General features: G+C 36.5%; 1 protein-coding gene across 1 annotated transcript; it reads left to right on the top strand.

The window, feature by feature from the left end:
• The first annotated feature begins 485 nt into the window (after positions 1-485).
• On the top strand, positions 486-5,308 carry LOC104229982 (phosphatidylinositol N-acetylglucosaminyltransferase subunit C-like). Its single transcript, XM_009782716.2, has 2 exons — positions 486-585; positions 4,027-5,308. The coding sequence occupies exon 2, from the start codon at positions 4,055-4,057 to the stop codon at positions 4,964-4,966; it is 912 nt and encodes a 303-aa protein (XP_009781018.1). The 5' UTR covers positions 486-585; positions 4,027-4,054; the 3' UTR covers positions 4,967-5,308.
• Positions 5,309-20,528: the final 15,220 nt, after the last annotated feature.

Below are 20,528 nucleotides of genomic sequence, written 5' to 3'. Positions count from 1 at the left end.
AATTACTTATTCTACTTATAATTTTAATGAACTCTAATTACAATTTATAATAGGTATTACATAATTTAAGTTATAGCTAAAACCATAAAAATATATCATATAATAAAAAAAATATTGAATTGAGGAGGAAATTGAAAATTCAAGGGCAAAAAAGGTATTGTGTAGGATAAAGGGGGGAGAACAATTATTGTTCAAAGTTGAGGGGGAGTTTGATTTTTAACACAAAGTTGAGGAGGGTAAATGATTTTCACCTGTTTATATAAGGAAAATATTTAATTCAAAACTTCTAACATAATTAAATAAGTAAAGAATTAATAATTAAAGTTTTAGTTATTTTAAAGTCTTAAATAATAAGAATTTAATTCAAATGACAGTTTTGTCTAATATAAAATTAATTTTTATGGAGTAAAAAAGGCCAATGAGATTTCTTATTTTTAATATAGTATACATACATATAGATATAAATATACATACATAACCAAGATCCCACATAACTACAAACTCAACTCGTACAGATCTTGTTTTTATTGATCGCACCAGAATCAGCTGTCATTAATCGGAAGAGCGTTTCACATCCAATCTCAGGTTTACTTTCTGTGATAATTTCACTTTTTTACTTGTTTTTTTTTTGGCCATGTCTTGTTGAACTTATTGGTGAAAAAATTACATTTTTATGTGGGTGTGATTAAATTAGCTAAATTGAATTGGGTTTTCTGAAGTTGATGGTCTTAGAAGTATTGGTTGATTTATAGGAGATGTGGTGTATATTTACATAGAACATCGATATGTGAAAAAATCACTTAAATTTTAATAATTATTATGTTATGAACCCGTAATTTCAGAACTCCAAAAATTTAGTGTTAATAACTTTTAAGTCAGAACTGATCAAGTTTAAATTCTTTATCCGCCCCTTAAAGTGAGCGAATGGACCTAAACATTTCTGTCCATTATCATTTTTGTTGGAGCTTAAAATTATTTTCCGTCTGTTGAGCCAGCTGACAAAGATGCAACCTAGAGTTGCTCCATTGGTGACTTGTAAAATTTGATTGAAGTCAATGTATTACTGTCATGTAGTTTAATTTTGGGAAGATAATATGGGAACAAGGTATAAATGTGTACAGTATATATGTGCCACTTATAACTGTAGTGATCAGTAATGGTGACTTATCCTTCCTCTTCAGTTTGTGTATTTTGCCAATTGTAAGTCCAACTAGAAGTTGTTTTGTTGTTTTATTGAAGTATGTAGAACTAAGTGTATTCTCATAAAAATATACAATTTCCATTGTCGCAACAGTATTGAGCCCGGGCACTCTTATGTTCCAACGTTCGAACTTTAGAGATCGTCTCTTTCACCGGAAATGTTCCAAAATTGCCTAAGTATAGATGCCTTATTGCACTCCCCCAACTTCTTAGTGCCTGTCTTCCCTTTGTCTAGATAACTGGATTTCCCTGAAGCTCAAAACCTGTCTGAAGGATCCTCATATTTTGTTTTCCAAATTTCCTTTTACCCTTTTAAAACATTGCTTCTAAGTCTCAATAGTCCCTAAGACTTTGGTCTGGTGGTAAGAGCGGAGTATGTGATGTGTGAGTTAGGCGCAAGTTACAGGTTAGAACCTTCACCTTACTGACGTGGTTATTATTTCCTACGAATCCTTGTTTTAAGCTGCTATCTACAGAAAGTGCTCCAGCATTAAGTCCTTGAATTGGTTGAACATGTTCCAGATGCCATTCAGTTGGAATTGCCAATATCTGAATTCACTCAATAGCTGCCATGATTAAATGACAGTCCTGGTTGTCTAATCTGCTTCAATTGTAGTTAATTAGTGAAGATTTCTAATCCAACTGGATACAAGCTTAATCTTCTGGAACCACCTAGTGTTTCGGTTTCCTCTTGCGGCTGTAATTGTATATGAAGAACCTCCAGTGAAATGAATATTTTTGGGGTGTATATGTCAGTCCATTTGTCACAGTGTTTCCTTGAATCCTTAAAAGGTTTTACATGTATCGTGGCCTATAACTCTCTTGTTCTTTCAGATTTTTTTCCTTGCTCCCTTTGTCAAGACCCTTTCCTATGCCTCATGAAACATATGCTGCAGTATACTCTCACCGAGAGTCAGAGGATCGCATTGATGTCTTTGCCGTCTACATTTTTTAGCTTATTTGCTTTAGATTATACAGTGAAAGTTTATTTGATCGACTTGCTCAAAGTTTTAGTTGTCAGGCTGTTAATAACACTTTCCGAGTTCTCTGATATTGTGTGGATAAGATTATAACATATGTCTGTAACTTGTCAAAAGAAGATTATAACAGATGCCAGAGGGTGTTCTTTAAATCTTTTGTTGGTCATGCTAGATTCTTTTTTTCTTTTCTTTTTTGATGATCTAGAAAACCGTATGAGGCCAATCCTTAAGACCAACCGCAGCCTTTGAAACTTGAGGATAATGGTCCCATTCCTCTATCCTTCTCCACTTAAATATCATACTTAGCTCGCATGGAACAAGGTCCCTCAACCTTTGGCACTTGAAATAAGCCCTGGGGGCTGGTCATACTGGATTCTCTTGGTGATCTTCTCTCTTTGAAATAACATTCTCAGTTTAGTAATAGACCTTGACATCTCTTGAAATACGTTCATGTTGCAACGTGCTGAATTTCCTCTAGCCTTTTATCTGTGGACCAATTTTACTTCTTCAAGAATGACCAAGAATACAAATTATTTATAGATACGAAGAAAGAATATATGACAATTGAATTGAAGGCAGAAGCTGTAGAGACAAGTGGAATTTGTTGAAAAATTATTTGTGAACAGACCATTGTGGCCAAATATTTTGGAAACACTGTGTGATAATCAGATTTACACTCCATAAACGTCACACACACACACATAAGAAAATTTACCTTAAAAGTCTAAAGCAAGATAACTCCATTAATGTCATATAGTCAGCACTCTGACCCTAAAGTATTTGATATTTTTCATCATTCTGAATTTTTGCAATCAACTTTCTTCTGGTGATTACTTGCGGTTTATCTTATTTTCTATTTGTGTGAATTTTCTACCTTTTTTGGTTGGTAATGCTATCAGTCATTTAAGACAGATCTTCAATCAGCTATTCTCAATGCTTAAATATTTTGAGTCTACTATATGAATGAATCATCTTTATCAATCCCACTCCATTTAGCCCATATTATTCCAATACTCATTCAAGATAGATGTTCGAAAAAATTAAACTGCCAGCTCTATCTCCTGAGTTCAGCATTTTATAGTAGTTATCTGAGCTTATACTGCTCTTTTCTCTTCTGCTTGTGGTTTCCTTGCCAATAGCAATGGTTGATGGTGCGATCATAATAGTATAAGATATAGGTACAGTTTACTTCTTCTGAAGATATCTCATCCAGCATTATCTTGGGGTTGGCTAGAGGGGCTCATCGAGTTGTGGGGCTAGGATGGGATTCTTTTGAGGTTAAAGGGCGATATAGATAACTTTTAAGTCCATTTGATACTTATGAATTGATACCAAAAATCTCATTTTAGTATAAGAAGGTTATATTATACACTTTGAGAGAAACTTAAAGGCTTTACTCTAGTCCAAAAGCTGAAGATATCAAGAGTATATTTTACCAATTAAGAGGAGTTAGTGATGCGAAATGAAATTGGATGGTGTAAAATGTATTATTCTATAAGATTCGAAAAAGCTTGATATTGCAAAATAAAGAGATTTTGTAGCTCGGTATCTTCTTTTGATTTCGTATATGCAATGTGAATTTTAGTGTCTGCAATGTGTTTACCTAGCTTGAAAATTACTCAATAGACAGCGGTGTCTAGTTACTTGAACTAGTGTGTTCTTGATACCTAATGTAATTGGCGATTGGCGAAAGGTGATTAAAATATTACGTGGCTCCAAACCCTAAGCAAGATTGCATTATTTGTTCTGTTTTCCCTTTTTCATCTCTAACTTGTTGTATAAACTATTAAGATGATTATGATTTAGGATCCCTGAGTGCTGACTGCCATTCAATAATTGTTCACAGATGCTGTGGAATAAAGTTGTATGATAAAATGGAAGCTAGCATCAGTGGGAGCTCTTCTCCAACCCATCCAAAATGGAGAAAAGTTGTTTATGGTGGGATGCAACCTGGCTTTGGTGACAATCACACGGATGAGTCCTTCTTGGAGGAAATGATCATGAATGCTAATGTTGTCAAAAGAGACTTATTGAAAGTGGTGCTCGACGCAGTTTCAATCTCACAATATCTTTGCATTGTTGCCCTTGTGGTTTTAGTTTGGACCTACACCCTCAGAAATACCTTGAATGAAAAATATCTCTTACTCTTGAATGTCAGCCTTCTTGGTTCGGGTTTCTTTATTCTGCTCTTAACTGCGGACATGATACCCTTTAATCTCCTCCTCAATTATCTCCTAAAATATACCTTTTTCATAACTGCCTTATATATGTTGTCTCCTATCTACCATACACTTACAAGGTCCATAAGCTCGAATTCCATATGGGCGCTAACAGCTTCCCTTCTCATACTCCATCTCTTTCTGCACAATTACTCAGGGTCCACCGTAAAGGCTCCTGGAGCTTTAGAAAATCCAACCCTGACAAGCAATATATCTCTGAATGCGTCAATCGTGGCTTCACTTTTGATTTCTTCTCGCCTTCCATCGAGGCTTCATGTCTTTGCTATTGTGCTATTCTCCTTGCAAGTTTTCCTTTTTGCTCCTTTAGTCACATATTGTGTCAAGAAGCGTTCTTTTAAGCTGCATATTTGCTTTTCCCTTCAGTTACTGGTTCTAACACTAATTTTCGCTTACCAGTTGCATAAGTTGCTTTTCATTTTGCTTTTGGGCATTTTTGTCTTCGTCAATTTGGTTTGTCCTTACTGGCTGATAAGGATTCAAGAGTACAAGTTTGAGATTAATGGCCCCTGGGATGAGGCTAAGCTCTGTTTTAACATTACAGAATAAAAGGGCAGCCTAGTGCACTAAGCTCCCGCTATGCGCGGGGTCCGGGGAAGGGCTGGACCACAAGAGTCTATTGTACGCAGCCTTACCCTGCATTTCTGCCAGAGGCTGTTTTAACATTGTTGTATGAAGAGGTTATATTTTTAGGCATCTCCTTTGTATTCAAATCTCCTGGATTACTGCGTACAGGAGATTTAACTAGTCATGTAGCTATTTGGGGGTGTTCATTGGTCGGTTTGGCATGATTTAAAATATTTTGTTTCAATGTTTTTGATTTTTGGTTTTAAAAATAATATACCAATACCATATCAAAATAAATTTGGTATGGTTCCATCTTTTACTTTTCGAGTTTGGTTTATGTGGTTCAGTACCTTACGAGTTCGACTTTGCTTTACTAAAGGTGGAACAGTTATATTGGAAGTCCTGGACAAGGCTGGTTCAACCCTAAGAGCACTAAAGTAAAGTTGAACTCGTAAGGTAAATATTCAATTTGAAATGGATGGAGTATCAAACTATATTCACTTTATGAAGTTTGATCGTAAGTTTTATGCACAGACAGTATAAATAATTTTTACACTATCAAGTGATCTTTACATGTTGTAGGCTTATAGCGTATAACTTGTCTTATTTTTGAGATACAAATTTAATTTTAATGGAAAGTTACCTATAAATATTTTTGAATGACTTGATAATATAAAGTTTCTTCATAAAGCCGATGTATTTATATAGGTGAAACTCATTCTCTATCCATTCAAAAATTGTCATGCCCCAAAACGGGAGAGAGATAAACCTAGCAAATCAGCTCTCTCTACCAAAAGAACTTTTAGAAAATACCATAAACTCATATTGAACATATACAAATAGTAGCTAGAGAATAATTATATAACTATATTAAAACTTTTGAAGGATGACCAGTTTAACGATTATCTCTAAGTCCATACCTTTATGATACACACAGTAGTGGAGTTGGAACTTTTATTAAGGAATGTTAAAAGTTTAAAAATTAAATATAGAAAAGTCAAGAGAATTCAATACATAATATATACATAAAACATAATGTATATCTATGTATCGCAAAGGTTGACTTGACAATTAAAAATCTTTGATCTTTATTGAGAGAAAAAAGATCTACTAGCATGGATCACTTTTTAAACTTTTATGTGAAAAATTACTTTCTAAATTCTAAGTAAAGAAGGGAGGGGAATACTCAAATAATTACTGCGTTTTTACACCTCCACAAACAAATATTGAAGGACCAGATAAGTTGTCCCTATTCTCTCTTTTGGCCTTACGTATATCCTTAATAGTAGTAGATTAGATCTTCAAATTATTCGTTTTTTTCCATGAAAAGAGAAAAAAAAAAAAGCAACAAAAAGATCTTCCAATTATTTAAAGAGATAATAGTTGTTGTATACTTATATTATAGCTTAAGATACCTAAATATTCATCTTATTGACCTAGGATACAACTTTCCAAAATTTTAATGCACTTTATTCTTTTTTCTAATATTAATCTTAAGGTACGCGCTTTGCGCGTGTACTTTATATCATGAATAAAAATTATATAAAGTAAAAAGTATGTATTGAGTCATAAAATAAAAATTAGAAAAATAATAAAAGTTCCTAAATACGATGAACATTGATATACATTAGCTAATTCTATAACCAAAGAAACATTACCTCACAAAAATTCTCAATCATCAAATGCTTTATTGAAATTCCGGTACATGAGTTTTGTAGTATTTGTTTATTATCCCATACAGAATAAGCTATAATTCTTTTTTTAATAAAGTATATAATATTCTCTTTTATGTTTGGAAATTTTAGAATTGATAATAATTTTAATCCTTCTTGAAAAGATATTTTTCTTTTTTATTTAGCTTAGGCTTTTAGGAATTGAAGAAAATTTGATTCCTTCTTGAAAAAAGTATTTTTCTCATTTATTTAAGACTGGAATTTTAGGAATTTGTTTTTTTTTACGTTAAATTTTTTTGGAATATTTAGTTTTCCCTTTCAACATGCAGATCAATTATTTTACTTTACATTTGATATTGGACTATTTGAACACCGTATATTTTGGTTTTTATTTAAATTAGGAATTGTTAAACACTGTGGGGCAATTTGAGAAAATTAACTACTTGTAGGTATTATATTCTCAAGCTATGTAATTTGGTAGTGGTGTGAGATGCAAGTGTTTGACAAAAAAAAAGTGTTAAATTTTTTGTTAAACTAATTAATAGAGATATAGAAGGTAAATCTTAGCCGAGCATAATTAACTCTAGATTCAGGCATGCTGAGTATAAAAATCGAAGAGCAACAAGCTCGTATAGTATTTCTATAGATGATTATCATACATCAAATGTACATGACAAGCTTACATCTGTTACAAGTTTGCACCATTGTGAGCATGTGATTTTTGCCCTATATGAATTATTCCAACAAATTCAAAGCAAAATAATTTCTTTCAGTATCTGCAATTTTATTGGATTTCGTGGCATTTTCTGTTAATTATTTGCATTTGTCTGTGCACGTTTATGTTATTTAATTCATGAAAAATAAAAAAAATATGTTGCATCTGCATTTAAGATTTAATTTTATATTTTTAGATTAATTAGAAAATTAGTTTGTTTTATAAAAAATGAAAATCACAAAAGTAATTCGTTTTGCATTTTTACTTTTTAATTTTGAATTTTGTAATTTTTTTAAATTTAGGATTTAATTAATTATTGTAAATACCATGTTGAGTGATTAATCTAATTGGGTAGGTTAATTCAGTTTAAAAATTATTATTAATTAAGTTAGGATTTATTTTAATTTTGGAAAAAGAAAAGAATTTTGAAATTGAAAAAGAAAAAGAAAGAAGTGAAAGGAGATCCAGATCTGGGCTAAAACCCATTCAATTGTCCCTAGCCCAAACAAAATTACCCAATACCCGACCCAAAGTCCTTTGTCTTACCCAGTCTAAATAGCCCATCACCCAGGCCGTTGAAACGACGTTGTAAGGTAGTGGAACGACGTCGTTTCGAGTTCAGTTTACCTTAACACATCTGGGCCCTTCATCTTGCTTCATCCGACGGTCCAGAACTAATTGGGTCACACCTATAAAAGTGTCCAAATGCCTTGCACCCCCCGGTCTTATCGTCCCAACACACCCCAGAAAATCCCTCGTTGCCTCCGCCCTAAACCGCCCGCCGGAAATCGTCTCCGCCGGCGGCATCGGTCCAATCGCTGTCAGATTAACACCAAAAATTCCCCTCCTCCTCCTATTTCCAAGTCTCCAAATCCCCACCGTCAAATCCTAACCCAGCCTCTCGAATCTTGAATCAAAAGGAATGACCAAAACCCTAACGCCTCCAATCAACCCCAAATTAACACCACATAGCCATCACGACCCCCTCATGCCAAATCCTCACTCCGTTTCCCTCGAACCTTGCCGGAGCTGCTCGAATCCTAAATCTGAGATCGACCCCTAAAGTTCAGAAATCATTTTTTTATCGGACCTGGTACATGCATGGTCCTAAGGTACTGTTCTTCGAGTCTTGAAGTTCGGATTCAAACGATTGACCTTAGCTTTTTTAGGGCTTTTGTCTCCGATGGATTTCGAGTCTGAATCGGTAAGCTCCTTTCTTCTCTTGCCTTTTTTTTTTTGCTGTCTTGTTCTCTTCCTCCTTCCCCTTTTTTTAGCTTAGTCTAGTCCGGCTGAAACTTGATTAATCTTTCGAGTTTGAATTGGTCTTCTGTTCATTGTCCTTCTCTTCTTCGTGAAAGTTGTTCTCTGTTTCTTTAGTGGTGTTATCAGCCCGTTTAAAGGTCTAACTTCATATCTCGTTTAGTCACCTAGTTAAATTAGGGTTATTTTAATGACTTGGCTAATTTCTTTCTTATTTGCGTATAATAATCAGTTGACTAGTGTAAGTTTTAATTATCGAAATCTTTCAAGTGTTTGCCTTTTGTTTGTTGACTGATTTGATTTAGTTTGGGCTTTGAAGCCATTATAGACCTCACCCCAAAGGGGTTGATTTGGGTCATTGGGTCAGAATTTAGCCCAAATTTTGGTTTAAATATCGGGCCAGTCTGACCTAGTTGGTTTCCTAGAGTAAATTAACAGGGCATTCGGGGGCAGTTTAGGAAATGGGGGAAGGGGAATCTTTTGTAACAAGAAGGGGAAGATTCTAGGAAGCTGAGGTGGGGGCTGTTTTGGTAATTGGTTAATCATGTTAAGGGTAATTCAGCAAAAAGGGAAAATCAAGTAAGGATTAGTTAGCAAAAAGCAAAATTAAAAAGGACTGAATGGAAAAAAAATATTTCCTTGGGTCTGCCCTATTTGCTTACCTATAAAGGCATCTTTTCCTTGCCATTCAAGGCAGATTTCAGAGAGCTAAGAAACTCAGAAAAAGAGAACGGCTAAAATTTGAAGAAAAATCACTGTTCCATTGATACATTTCTGATTTTTTGAATTCCAACTTGCTTAAGGCAATCTTTGGTTCAGTGGGTGTATGAGATGACTTGAACTTGTTCTTTTTTTAAAGTCTGGGGTTGAGTTCTGGGTCAAGGTTACTATTTCATTGATTATTCTTGAGCTGATTTCACTGTTCTACTGCTGAATCTGGGACTCTGTTCTGTTGTTGCTGCCTACTTATCCTTACTCCTTCTTGTTTTCCCCTTATTCCCAGGTACATGATCTCTGAATTCTACCTCATGTAAGGCTTGACTTGAAGAGTGAAATGGAAAGCAAAGTTTAGAGCATATCATCAGTTATTTTGTGACTCAGTTGTATTGTTTTGTTATGTTTTTTTCCAGTAACTTGATGTGTACATCGTCTAGTTAAGATTCTGTTTTGGATAGTGAACTTTTACTTAGCTAACTTGAGACTGCTACGAAAACTTGGAGAATAATTTGTTGTATTGAATCAGTAGTTAGAACCTATAGTCAATCATGCTAAATCCTATAATGTGGACTGCATTGGAGTCTTGTCTGCTATAATAAGTTCGTTTAAGTTGATACAACATATTAGTTGTGTCTGGATGGTGTTGTGTTCATGTAATCGTAGTTAAATGTGTTCTTAACTTTAGTGAGTATGAAGTCATATTTAAAGGGGAAGAATTGGTCCAGAGTATTCTAATAATAGAAGCAGGCGTCAGTTCATTTTGCTGCTGGTTGTGAGCATGCTTAGTTGGATTAGTTGTTTCAATTCAGAATGTTCAGTTAGTAGGCTAAAACTCAGAAGCATTAGTCTATTTTGGTGTTAATTATGAACATGTTTGAATTAGATTTGTTGTTTGCCAACTCATAATGATTAGTTGATAGTTAAAATTCAGAAATAAAGGGTTAGTTTCATTTCATGTTTCACCGAGTTGCTTAATTGAAGTGCAAGCAGTTAATTGTACATTGAGCATTTTTGCTGAGAATGGTTGGTCATCTCAGGCTTGAATAATTGAGATTCAGAAGTGGGAGGTCAATTCCATCTTATGTTTCATGTAGTATCTTGAATTATTTACAATCAATCCACTGTGCACAAAGGGCGAGTCTGAACTTGGGCCTAGCGATGGCCCAGTTAATGAGATCAGGGCCATTAATTCAAATAATTCTGATGTTTTGCATGCGTAGAGACTCGATCCGGAGTCCCGCATTTTTTGATGTCCATTCTCTACGGCTTGGGGCTCGCGTTGGGCCTGTATCAGGGCAGGCCAGGTCTTTTGGCAGTAGGGCCAGTCTTCCGAGCCCAACGCTCTTTAATTCCACCCGCTCGTCCTACCTGATTGTTGGTCTATTAGTTTTAAATTGATCCGAAATTTTAGTCTTAAAAGTGTTGATAATTCTGTCCTCTAATTAATTGAGTTCACACTAGTTACATTACGAGGTGAGCCATATTGGATATATAAGTAGTTTATGGCCCTCCAAAGTTTAATTCGAATTCCCTTTTAGAATTGAAATTGAGGTGCACCGCGCTAAATAAAATCTCAAATGCGCGGCCCACATTTAATTGCTTCTCTTAAATCCTTAGAACTCGAGGCGTGCCATTTAGCAAATTTTTCATGGCCCTCGCAATGTTAAAAATGCGTAGTTGCTTTAGGCGCGTCATTTAATAATATTACCTTCCTAAATTCGGATGTTCATTTCATGTGACCCAAATCAAATCTTAAAACTTTGAATAAAATACGTTTAGGATTGCGGGTGCATTTCATGTGGCGCGATCCAAAGACGTATTTTAAACGACGTTCAATCTTCTTTAAAATTGAATAAGAGCGGTTAAAGTTAACATTGCACATGGGATTAAACATGTTAAAAATCAGATAATTAAGCCGATTATAACAGTTTGAGTGACCGTGCTAGAACCACGGAACTCGGGAATGCCTAACACCTTCTCCCGGGTTAATAGAACTCCTTACCCAGATTTCTGGTTCGCGGACTGTTAAACAGAGTCATTCTTTCCTCGATTCGGGATTTAAACCGGTGACTTGGGACACTCTAAAATTATCTCAAGTGGCGACTCTGAATCTTTAAACGATCCCGTTTCGATTGCCCTTTAATTGGAAAAACTCCCTTGTATTTATACCCTTTACAGGGTGTAGTAAAAAGGAGGTATGACAGCTCTGGCGACTCTGCTGGGGACCGAACCCAGAATCTCTGGTTCAGGGTTCAAGAATTCAAGCTTATAATTGTTATAATTGGCTTTATCCATTATCTGAATTTGTTACATGATTTGGGCCTAATGTGCTAATTGATTACTTTTACCGCTTTGATATTCCGTGAACTGTATATAGTTTGTTGCAAAATCCCTCTTCTCTCTGAGTCTTCTAAATCATGAAGAAGTGTGCACTTCGTGTGACTTCTTTTCTGTTAGAGTCATATTCCAAATTTAGAACGAGGTTCAGACAAATTGCAAAGTCGGTGAAACTTCTGTATTCCCGATACGCTGCCCCACGGCTCGAGCTATCCGCTCGGGTAAGCCAGGTCTAGAACAATCAACCTAGGTTTTGAACCTAGAATAACAATACCTCATGCCGGATCCCTAGTAGGAACGTTTGTTTGCATCATGTGCATTTTGACTTTGGAGACTCAACACAGGGGTTGGGTCTGTCTAGGACAGGTGCACCCGAAATAAAAAAGACTATCCTGATGCATTTTACTTGCTACTTATGCATTTATTTGCTTCGGACTTGCATGCTGACCGACTTATGAATATTGGGAAAAGTTGAGGAAAGAGAAATAGCAGTATGAGAGTTAATCGCCTGTTCTGAAAAAAACCAATGTCCAAATAGTGTCGAAACTCCGCCGAATTTTTGAGAAAAAAAAGAAGAAGAAAAAAAAAAGTTTTAGTTTTCAAAAAATAATTTTATTTGCCAATGAAATAATAATAATAAAAAAGTCTTGTTTTCAAAAATAGTTTGTTTTATTCGCCCGAACTACGCCAGTTTGATTCTCACAGGGTGTGAGATATGTAGGCAACACCCATCGGGTCCAACTTCCTTTTTTTGAAAGTAGCCAAAAGAACAAAATTTTACTTTAATTTGAAATAATTAGGGTGATTCCATTCTTGTCGGAAATTGCCGAATGTCCATAAAAGGGCGCCGAAAGGCTGTTTTTGCAAGAAGAACCACTTTTGTTGGCTGGTTAGCCGACACAGCCTTAAAATCTTCGTTTTGAAGTGCTGAAAGGCCGTGTTGGCAAGGCCGGATGTTTTGTGGAAATTTTGAAAATGGTCATTTCTCTTAAGTCAAAACGGATCATGGTTGTCTTCTAATTAAAATCACCTTAATAAATGTGCAGGATGAGCACAAATCAAAATGAACCCTTCTTAGTCCGTGAAGAGATCCCTTTGAAGCTACACATGTAGTGGCACGATTTGGGGGGCGACAACAGGAAAGTTGTGACAAAAGCACTGGGCGGTCTTATTGGGCTTTTAAAGGTCAATCCCAGAAAAGATGTGATTGAGGCCTTGATATCGTTTTGGGACCCAACACATAATGTGTTCCACTTTGCGGATTTCGAGTTAACTCCTACGCTAGAAGAGATAGCAGGCTATGCCGGTTTCGAAGGGAATCTCAGAAGTCAATACCCGGTAGCACCAAGAACAGTGACCCCTCACAAATTTTTGGACTTATTAAGCATCAGTCGGGACATCCGAGACGGAAATCTGGCCAAAGAATTTTGTACCTTCTACTTTCTGTATCGACGTTACGGGAATCCCCGTGACTTCGAAACACCAGATACCGGTCTTACTCACGCTGAAAATCAAGACAAGTGGGAAACGCAAAGAGGATTAGCTTTCATAGTGGTGTTCTTGGGTATCTTGGTTTGCCTGAGAAAAGACGGGAACATTGAGATGAGGATAGTAGGGATAGCCAACTTTATGATGAAAAAGGAAAATGGGACTATAGTGCCGCTGATCTTGGCAGAAATTTACCGAGCTCTCTCTCTCTATCGAGAAGGAGCGAAGTTTTTTGAAGGGTGCAATATGCTGTTACAAATATGGATGGAGGAACACCTTTGCCACTGTCCCGACTACTTGAATTACGGTATGACTGGCCTTGAGTGCATTGAAAAACATGAAAAGCGAGTAGAGGGTTATGAGTTTCCGGATGGTACGGAAGCATGGCATGTTCATTTGAGATCCTTGACCGCAAATAAGATCGAATGGACATTCGGGTGGCTCACGGTCAACGAAGTAATCTATATGTCGGCTGAGGTGTGTTATTTGCTGTTGATGGGTCTTCGGAGTATCCAGCCTTATGATCCGCACAGAGTCTTGCATCAGTTAGGCCGATACCAGACCATCCCACACAATGAAGATTTGAGTCGTCAAGTCATTGAGTTAGATCCAAAAGCTGCCTTCTCAGAAGAGAAAGTGCGCCGGATTTGGCATCAGTGCAGATTCTTAGGGCCTAATACTCAAGTACGAGACCTATCCAGAGGCGAGGTAGAGCCTAGTTATACTTCTTGGTATGGTAAAAGATCCCGAGCGCAACATGAACCTAACATACCCGCAAAGAGGCCCCATGTCTAACAATTTATCGACGGAGCACAAGTGCAATAGGACTGGCTGACCAAAGAAAATGAGTACAGGGCTACCATAAGCAAATTGGAAAAGCAAGTCAGAGAACTTCAATTCGAGAATAGCTCGCAAGTCGCGGCGGATGAAGGAGAAAAGAAAAAGCTAGCCAAAGAAAATGAGGCCCTTCGAGCTCAAATTCAGAAAATGAAAGTAGCGGCAGAAAATCCAGCCCGAAGCGACAGAGATGTAAAACTCATAGCTAACCTGAGGCAGAAAGTAAATGACTATAGTTTTGATTTGAACAAAGCAAAAAGTGAACTGGCTGTCACACCTCCTTTTTACTCGCACCCTCAAGGGCGTAGAGGGAGTTTTTCCAATTAAAGGACAATCGAAATGGGATTTGTTTATTTAATTTAGAGTCGCCACTTGGGAGATTTATGGTGTCCCAAGTCACCGGTTTAATCCCGAATCGAGGAAAAGAATGACTCTGTATTATAGTCCGCGAACCAGAAATCCGGATAAGGAATTCTGTTAACCCGGGAGAAGGTGTTACGCATTCCCGAGTTCCGTGGTTCTAGCACGGTTGCTCAACTGTCATATTCGGCTTATTTATCTAATTTTTATACATGTTGAACCTGTGTGCAAATTTTACTTTTACTGCTTTTATTATTATTATTTTTAACGAGAATTGCAACGTCGTGAAAACACATCTCGAACCACGTTACATCAACGCACCCATGGTTATTGACACATTTCGACTCCGTTGAGATTTGGATTTGGGTCACATAAATGTGCACCCGAGTTTAAGAAAGTAAATTATTAAAAGCGCGCCTAAAGTGGCTAGCACGTTATTATTTTGGGGAAAATCGTGAAATTCGCTAAACGGCCCATCCCGAAATCTAAGTATTTTAATATATACATTTAACGAGGACCCCGCGATCTTTGTATTTTTTATTTGGCGAGGCTCGTCTCGTTTTATTATTAAAGGAAAACCTAAAGTAAACTATGATTTTCTATTTAGTTTTATTGTCTCTAAATAATAAAAAAACTTAGTTAATTTATGAACTACTATATTTAAAAACCTGCGTGTTTAAAAAAATGCCCAATTTTGGGGCCTTTGATCAAAGCATCGGGCTAGCAAGCATATTAGTGGCCTAAAGGGAGGTGGGCTTGTTACCAAATTTGAATGATCCATACAATTGGGCAACGGTATAGCCCAGACTGCTCATATTAACTTAAACGATCCTGAATGAAGTTTCTAAGCCACTAGTTTAATACTAATTCACTAATTCATTACCTGTTGTAATTAAAACAAATTAATAATGCACTGAAAGTAGGTAAGCAACTCGCAAAATGATTTTGTATTTCCAAAACATGCAATTGACACTCCAACTCTGTTTTTAACTAACGGATCAACCAACGTCTTATGCCACTGCCATACTAACATCTAGTTCGACATTTACATGACTGCTATTACCAATTTGAATAACGGCCATTAATGCAAGCACAATATCACAGGTTCCAAAATAGAATGCTAACTCCAGTTATTTTCTAGCTTTAAGTGTTTAAACTGAACAAACTCGCTAAACTAACTATAGCTAATGCCTACAGTCAATGCTTTAACCAAATTCCAATACTATTTACATTTTACACTTTCCTTTTCCTTTCAATTGATGTAGTACTTTCCTGAATTAACAATTGCAATAAAAAAACTAATATTCAGAACTAGTCGAACATAATCCAACGATCCAGTAATCTAACAGTCATAGTCCAGATTAATTTAACAGTTCAACAAGCTCATTTTTAACTACAGGAATCAGTTACCAGATGCTAACATGTTTCAGTATGAACTATATTAAAAAAAATCTCTCATACAACTCGATTTCAGTCCACTTACTACATACTAACAGGGATCTACTTATCATCAGTGACTGAAGAATTTAAATACACCAGTCATATAGAAACCAAAGCAGAATTTCAACTCTTCACGTGTATTCAAACTTCATGTTTTCAACTTACAAACGCCAAAGTTACAGCTGTGTACCTGGAAGTTGAAATACGAGTAAGAAGGAAAGGAGGTCAGCTACAGCAGATAATAGTAACATCAGCAGGTTGACAATCAACAACAACAAACAGAGCCAAGTTCAAGACCAAACCACAGTCAAAATGCCCAGGAAGAAAGAAGCTTAACCAAAACACTGAATCTACTAGAAATTAGACTAGACAGTCATAGAACACCTTTCAGCAATCAGATAATACCCAACAACCCTCAAATAAATCACTAAATACCTTCAAGTGTCCTGAACACCCAAGTACATAACAGAAACAGAGAGATTTCAACTGTTTCTGCTCTTAAAATCAATATAACAGTGTGAGCTGATAGTCTAAAGCACTCTCTCAAAACTCTTAAGGTTTCAAAGTGTAGAAGAATTCAGCTTTAAAAGCTTTCAAGAAAACTGATCCTCAAACTCTCAACACTTTGTTTTTGTATTCAAACTTTGAACTCTTTAACTCTCTAAAATTTCTCTTCAATTGAGTAAAAAAAAACTGACCTGACTGATTCCCCAAGGGTTGACAACTCTCAAAAAAAACTTTCTTAACTCTTTTTCAACTGAACTACCCAAACCTGATAAAAAAAAAAGGATCCCCAACTTTGTCCTAAATGCTCCTTATTTATACTCAAAATCCTTGAACCCTTTCCAGCCCCCTTTTTTTCTTTACAGCTGTAAAAAAGATCTTTTATTATTACCTCCATGTTTCTTTCACTTTCCAGCTTGTAATATTCCTCTACTATGTGTATCTTTTAGCTTTTCATTATTACCCCCCATATCTTTTATTTTCCAGCCCTTTTTTTCTTTCTTTATATCATTAAGTCTTATTCCCCACTACTTTTAAACAAATGTATTAATTTAATGGTTATATTGGTACTTTACTGACAACCCACTCAAACTAAACCATTTCTCCAAATTTTGAATCCCAAATTACCCCTAAAATTACTGTGATTTACTGTCTTAGTCCAATCCCCTGTACCTCATCAGCTATAACCAATTTCCTTAATCAAAATCAAACAGCAACTCAAACTACATAGATTAGATCAAATAGCAAACTGATATTAAACTGCTAAGATGCACATGTATATGGGAATAACTGACTGCATTCACAATTCTAAACCAAACCTAGACAAAAATGAATGAAACATTGTAATATCACGAATTCATATGCAACAAACAGATTGGCAACGGAGAGGAAAGAATCAAACATAACATAATAAGACAATTTGAACCAACAGTAATATCAAATGATCACAGTTTTATACAATCACTCACTGAACTTGCCTAACTCGAAATACTCAATAATGTAAAGAAGAAACTAATCTAGAGTGAAACCAAACAGATAAGGGTTCGAGCGATTTCAACTAAATCCAATTAACTATAAAATCCAATTAATACAGTGATGAAAATTTGGACCAGAAAAAGGTCCGAAAGAGGGGGGAAGAAGTAATTGACAAACATAGCAATGAAACCTAATTAGGCAAACAACAAACAACAATCAAAAAAGAAAAAGGAAAAGAGGAGAAATACCTCAAAATCAGAAACCAAATGAACTCCGTTCTCATTGACCTTCGTAATTCCGACTTGAACTTCTGAGGCCAAAAAATGGACCTTAATCGAGTGTTCTCGACTGAGAACACTCGACTAAGGTCGATTAACAACCTCAAAACTCTCCTAATTTTGGACAAGTTCCAGTCTTGGTCTTTTTAGGGTTTGTTAGTCGATTTAAGATTCGACTAGTTCTAATGGGATTCGAACAAAAGTAGGGGTGATTAGGGAATAAGGGAGGTCAGGTGGCTTAGTGGTGTAAGTTTGGGGTTAATCGGAGAAGGTGAGGTTTTTTGGACGATCTTCGATTGAAGATTCGAAAAGTTTCGTTGAGATTCGAAGTAAACGGAACATGGATTCGTGGAGAGGGTGGCTAGAAGGTTTAGGGGTGTTATTTGGGTGGCCGGCGGCGTTGTTGCCACCGGGTTTTAGGTGAAGGGGCATGGGGGCGGCTAGGGTTTCAGGGGGTCGTTTGGTCTCTGGTTCTTGGAGACAAAGGGGAGGGGTTTGGCTTGGGGGGGGCTGGGTAAGGGATTAGATTTATATACCAGAGGGGGAAACGAATCCTGGCCGTTTGATCTGATGAGATCAACGGCCTGGATTGATCATTTAAGTAGAACGACGCCGTTTAGGCACTCCTGAGACCGGATCCATCTCCGGTAAACGGGTCGAGTTGGGGAATGGGTAAGGGAAAGATGATCTCGGTCGTTGGATTGATTTAACCCAACGACACTGATTGAAAGTGACGTAAACGATGTCGTTTGGGACGTCTGAGTGGGCTGATCAGTTGGATCGGGTTAGACACAAAATTTGGGCTGGATTTGGTCAAAATTAATATGGCCCAGTCCGATTTCTCTTCTATTTTTCATTTTTGTTTTCTTTTCTTTTTAAACTAATCTTCAAAATTAAAAACCTAAAAATCCTAATTTAAATTGTAAAACCAAAATTAACTTAAAATGCTAATTAACTCTTAAAAACAAATATCACACAAAATTGAATAAAAGAAAATCACACGATTTTGACATTAAATATTAAAACGCGAAGTACATTATTTTTTGTGAATTTTTCATTTTTGTAGAACACACTTAACTACTCCTAATTACAGAATTAAATCCTAAATGTCAATGCAACCTATTTTTGTATTTTTCTTTAATTAAAACAAAGATGAATATGCACAGACAACACGAATAATTAACAAAATGCCACGAAAATTCTCCAAATTGCATACAAAGAAAAACTATTTTATTTTTTGATTTCTTTTGGAGTAGTTCCTGTGAGGCAAAAATCACGTGCTCACAGCTGCCCCTCTTTGTCCGAAAACACGAAGAGTTTTCGTGCAAAGATAAAGTGAGCGGATACGAGCGACTTTTGCCTGTTTGAACACTCCGTGTGAAGCATTTTCTTGAAAGATTTGACCGAACCTCTGCTTCGAAGGTTTTCCTACATATCCCTGGCTAAAAGGGAATCAGGTCAATGTAGTTCGGGAAGTGTTGGTAGCTGGGACTACCGTGGAACTGTGATTTTGCTGTTACTGCTACTGCTACTGCGTACCAAATTCCTTATTACACCATGCTAAAAAAAAAAAGAAGCTAGACTAAACTAGTCTATGAGTTACAAAATCTTATCTAGATCTTCTACTTGCTCTTCCTGTGTCTCTTGTGGCCTAATTTCTTCTGATGTTTTTTCATCTCTAACTTGACTGGTAATATTCCCTTCTTGTGAATCGCTTTTCCTTCGGTTTCTGAACTTGAATTTATGCTGGGGATTTTGTTGTAATCCTCCGCTCTTCGGGCGGGTTACTGACTTCAGTTATGGCTAAAATATAACAACCTCCATTCTCCAGGCGGGCTCCTGACTTTGTCAACAACTTAAAATATATCGCCTCCATTCTCCAGGCAGGCTCTTGACTTCGTCAACGACTTAAAATATATCACCTCCATTCTCCAGGCGGGCTTCTGACTTCAACTACAACTTGAAATAATAACAAACTCCATTCTCCAGGCGGGCTCCTGACTTCAACAACTTCTTAAAAATATAACACCTCCATTCTCCAGGCGGGCTCCTGAATTCAACAACTTCTTGAAAAGATAACAACCTCTATTCTTCAGGCGGGCTCCTGACTTCATCTTCATCTTAAAAATAACGTACCTCCATTCTCCAGGCAGGCTCCTGACTTCAACTATAACTTAAAATATAATACCTCCATTCTCCAGGCGGGCTCCTGACTTCAACTACAACTCGAAATGATAACAACCTCCATTCTCCAGGAGGGCTCCTGACTTCAATTATGACTTAAAATATAACACCTCCATTCTCCAGGCGGGCTCCTAACTTCGACTACAACTTAAAATATAATACCTCCATTCTCCAGGCGGGCTCCTGACTTCAACTACAACTTAAAATATAATACCTCCATTCTCCAGGCGGGCTCCTGACTTCCATATAACTTCTAAAAAATATAACACCTCCATTTTTCAGGCGGGCTCCTGACTTCAATTACAACTTTAAAAATATAACATTGGCATTGTTCTCCCTTGCCTCCTTAACCATTTTCCTTCTAACTTATATTATCTTCTTTCAGAACTGCTTCCCTCAAAACTGGTGTTTCTTTCCTATGAAAACTGTTGGGGATAACACCGGTGTTTCATTCAAAAATATGTTATTCTCCTCCTTCAAAGACTAATTCCCTTAAAGCTTGTGTTTTCCTTCCTCTGGAACTACTTCCCTTAAGACTTCTGTTATCGTCCTCCCGAAATTACTTTCTTTAATACTTGTATTGCCTTCTTCCGAAAACTGCTGGGGATACCGCTTCCCTCAAAACTTGTGTTAGACTTCCAGAAAATTTTCGAAATGAAAGAAAATTTTCTGCCCCAGTTTGACAATCTTTCTTGTGGCATGTCTTTCCGTCATCAATAACATTTCCTGTCCCTGCTTCAAATCAAAGAAAATTTGTTAGTTTAAAACGTGGGGGA

Source organism: Nicotiana sylvestris, chromosome 2 (genome assembly GCF_000393655.2).
Source record: "Nicotiana sylvestris chromosome 2, ASM39365v2, whole genome shotgun sequence".
NCBI classification, from domain to species: domain Eukaryota; kingdom Viridiplantae; phylum Streptophyta; class Magnoliopsida; order Solanales; family Solanaceae; genus Nicotiana; species Nicotiana sylvestris.
This window is presented reverse-complemented; position numbering and strand designations above follow the sequence as displayed.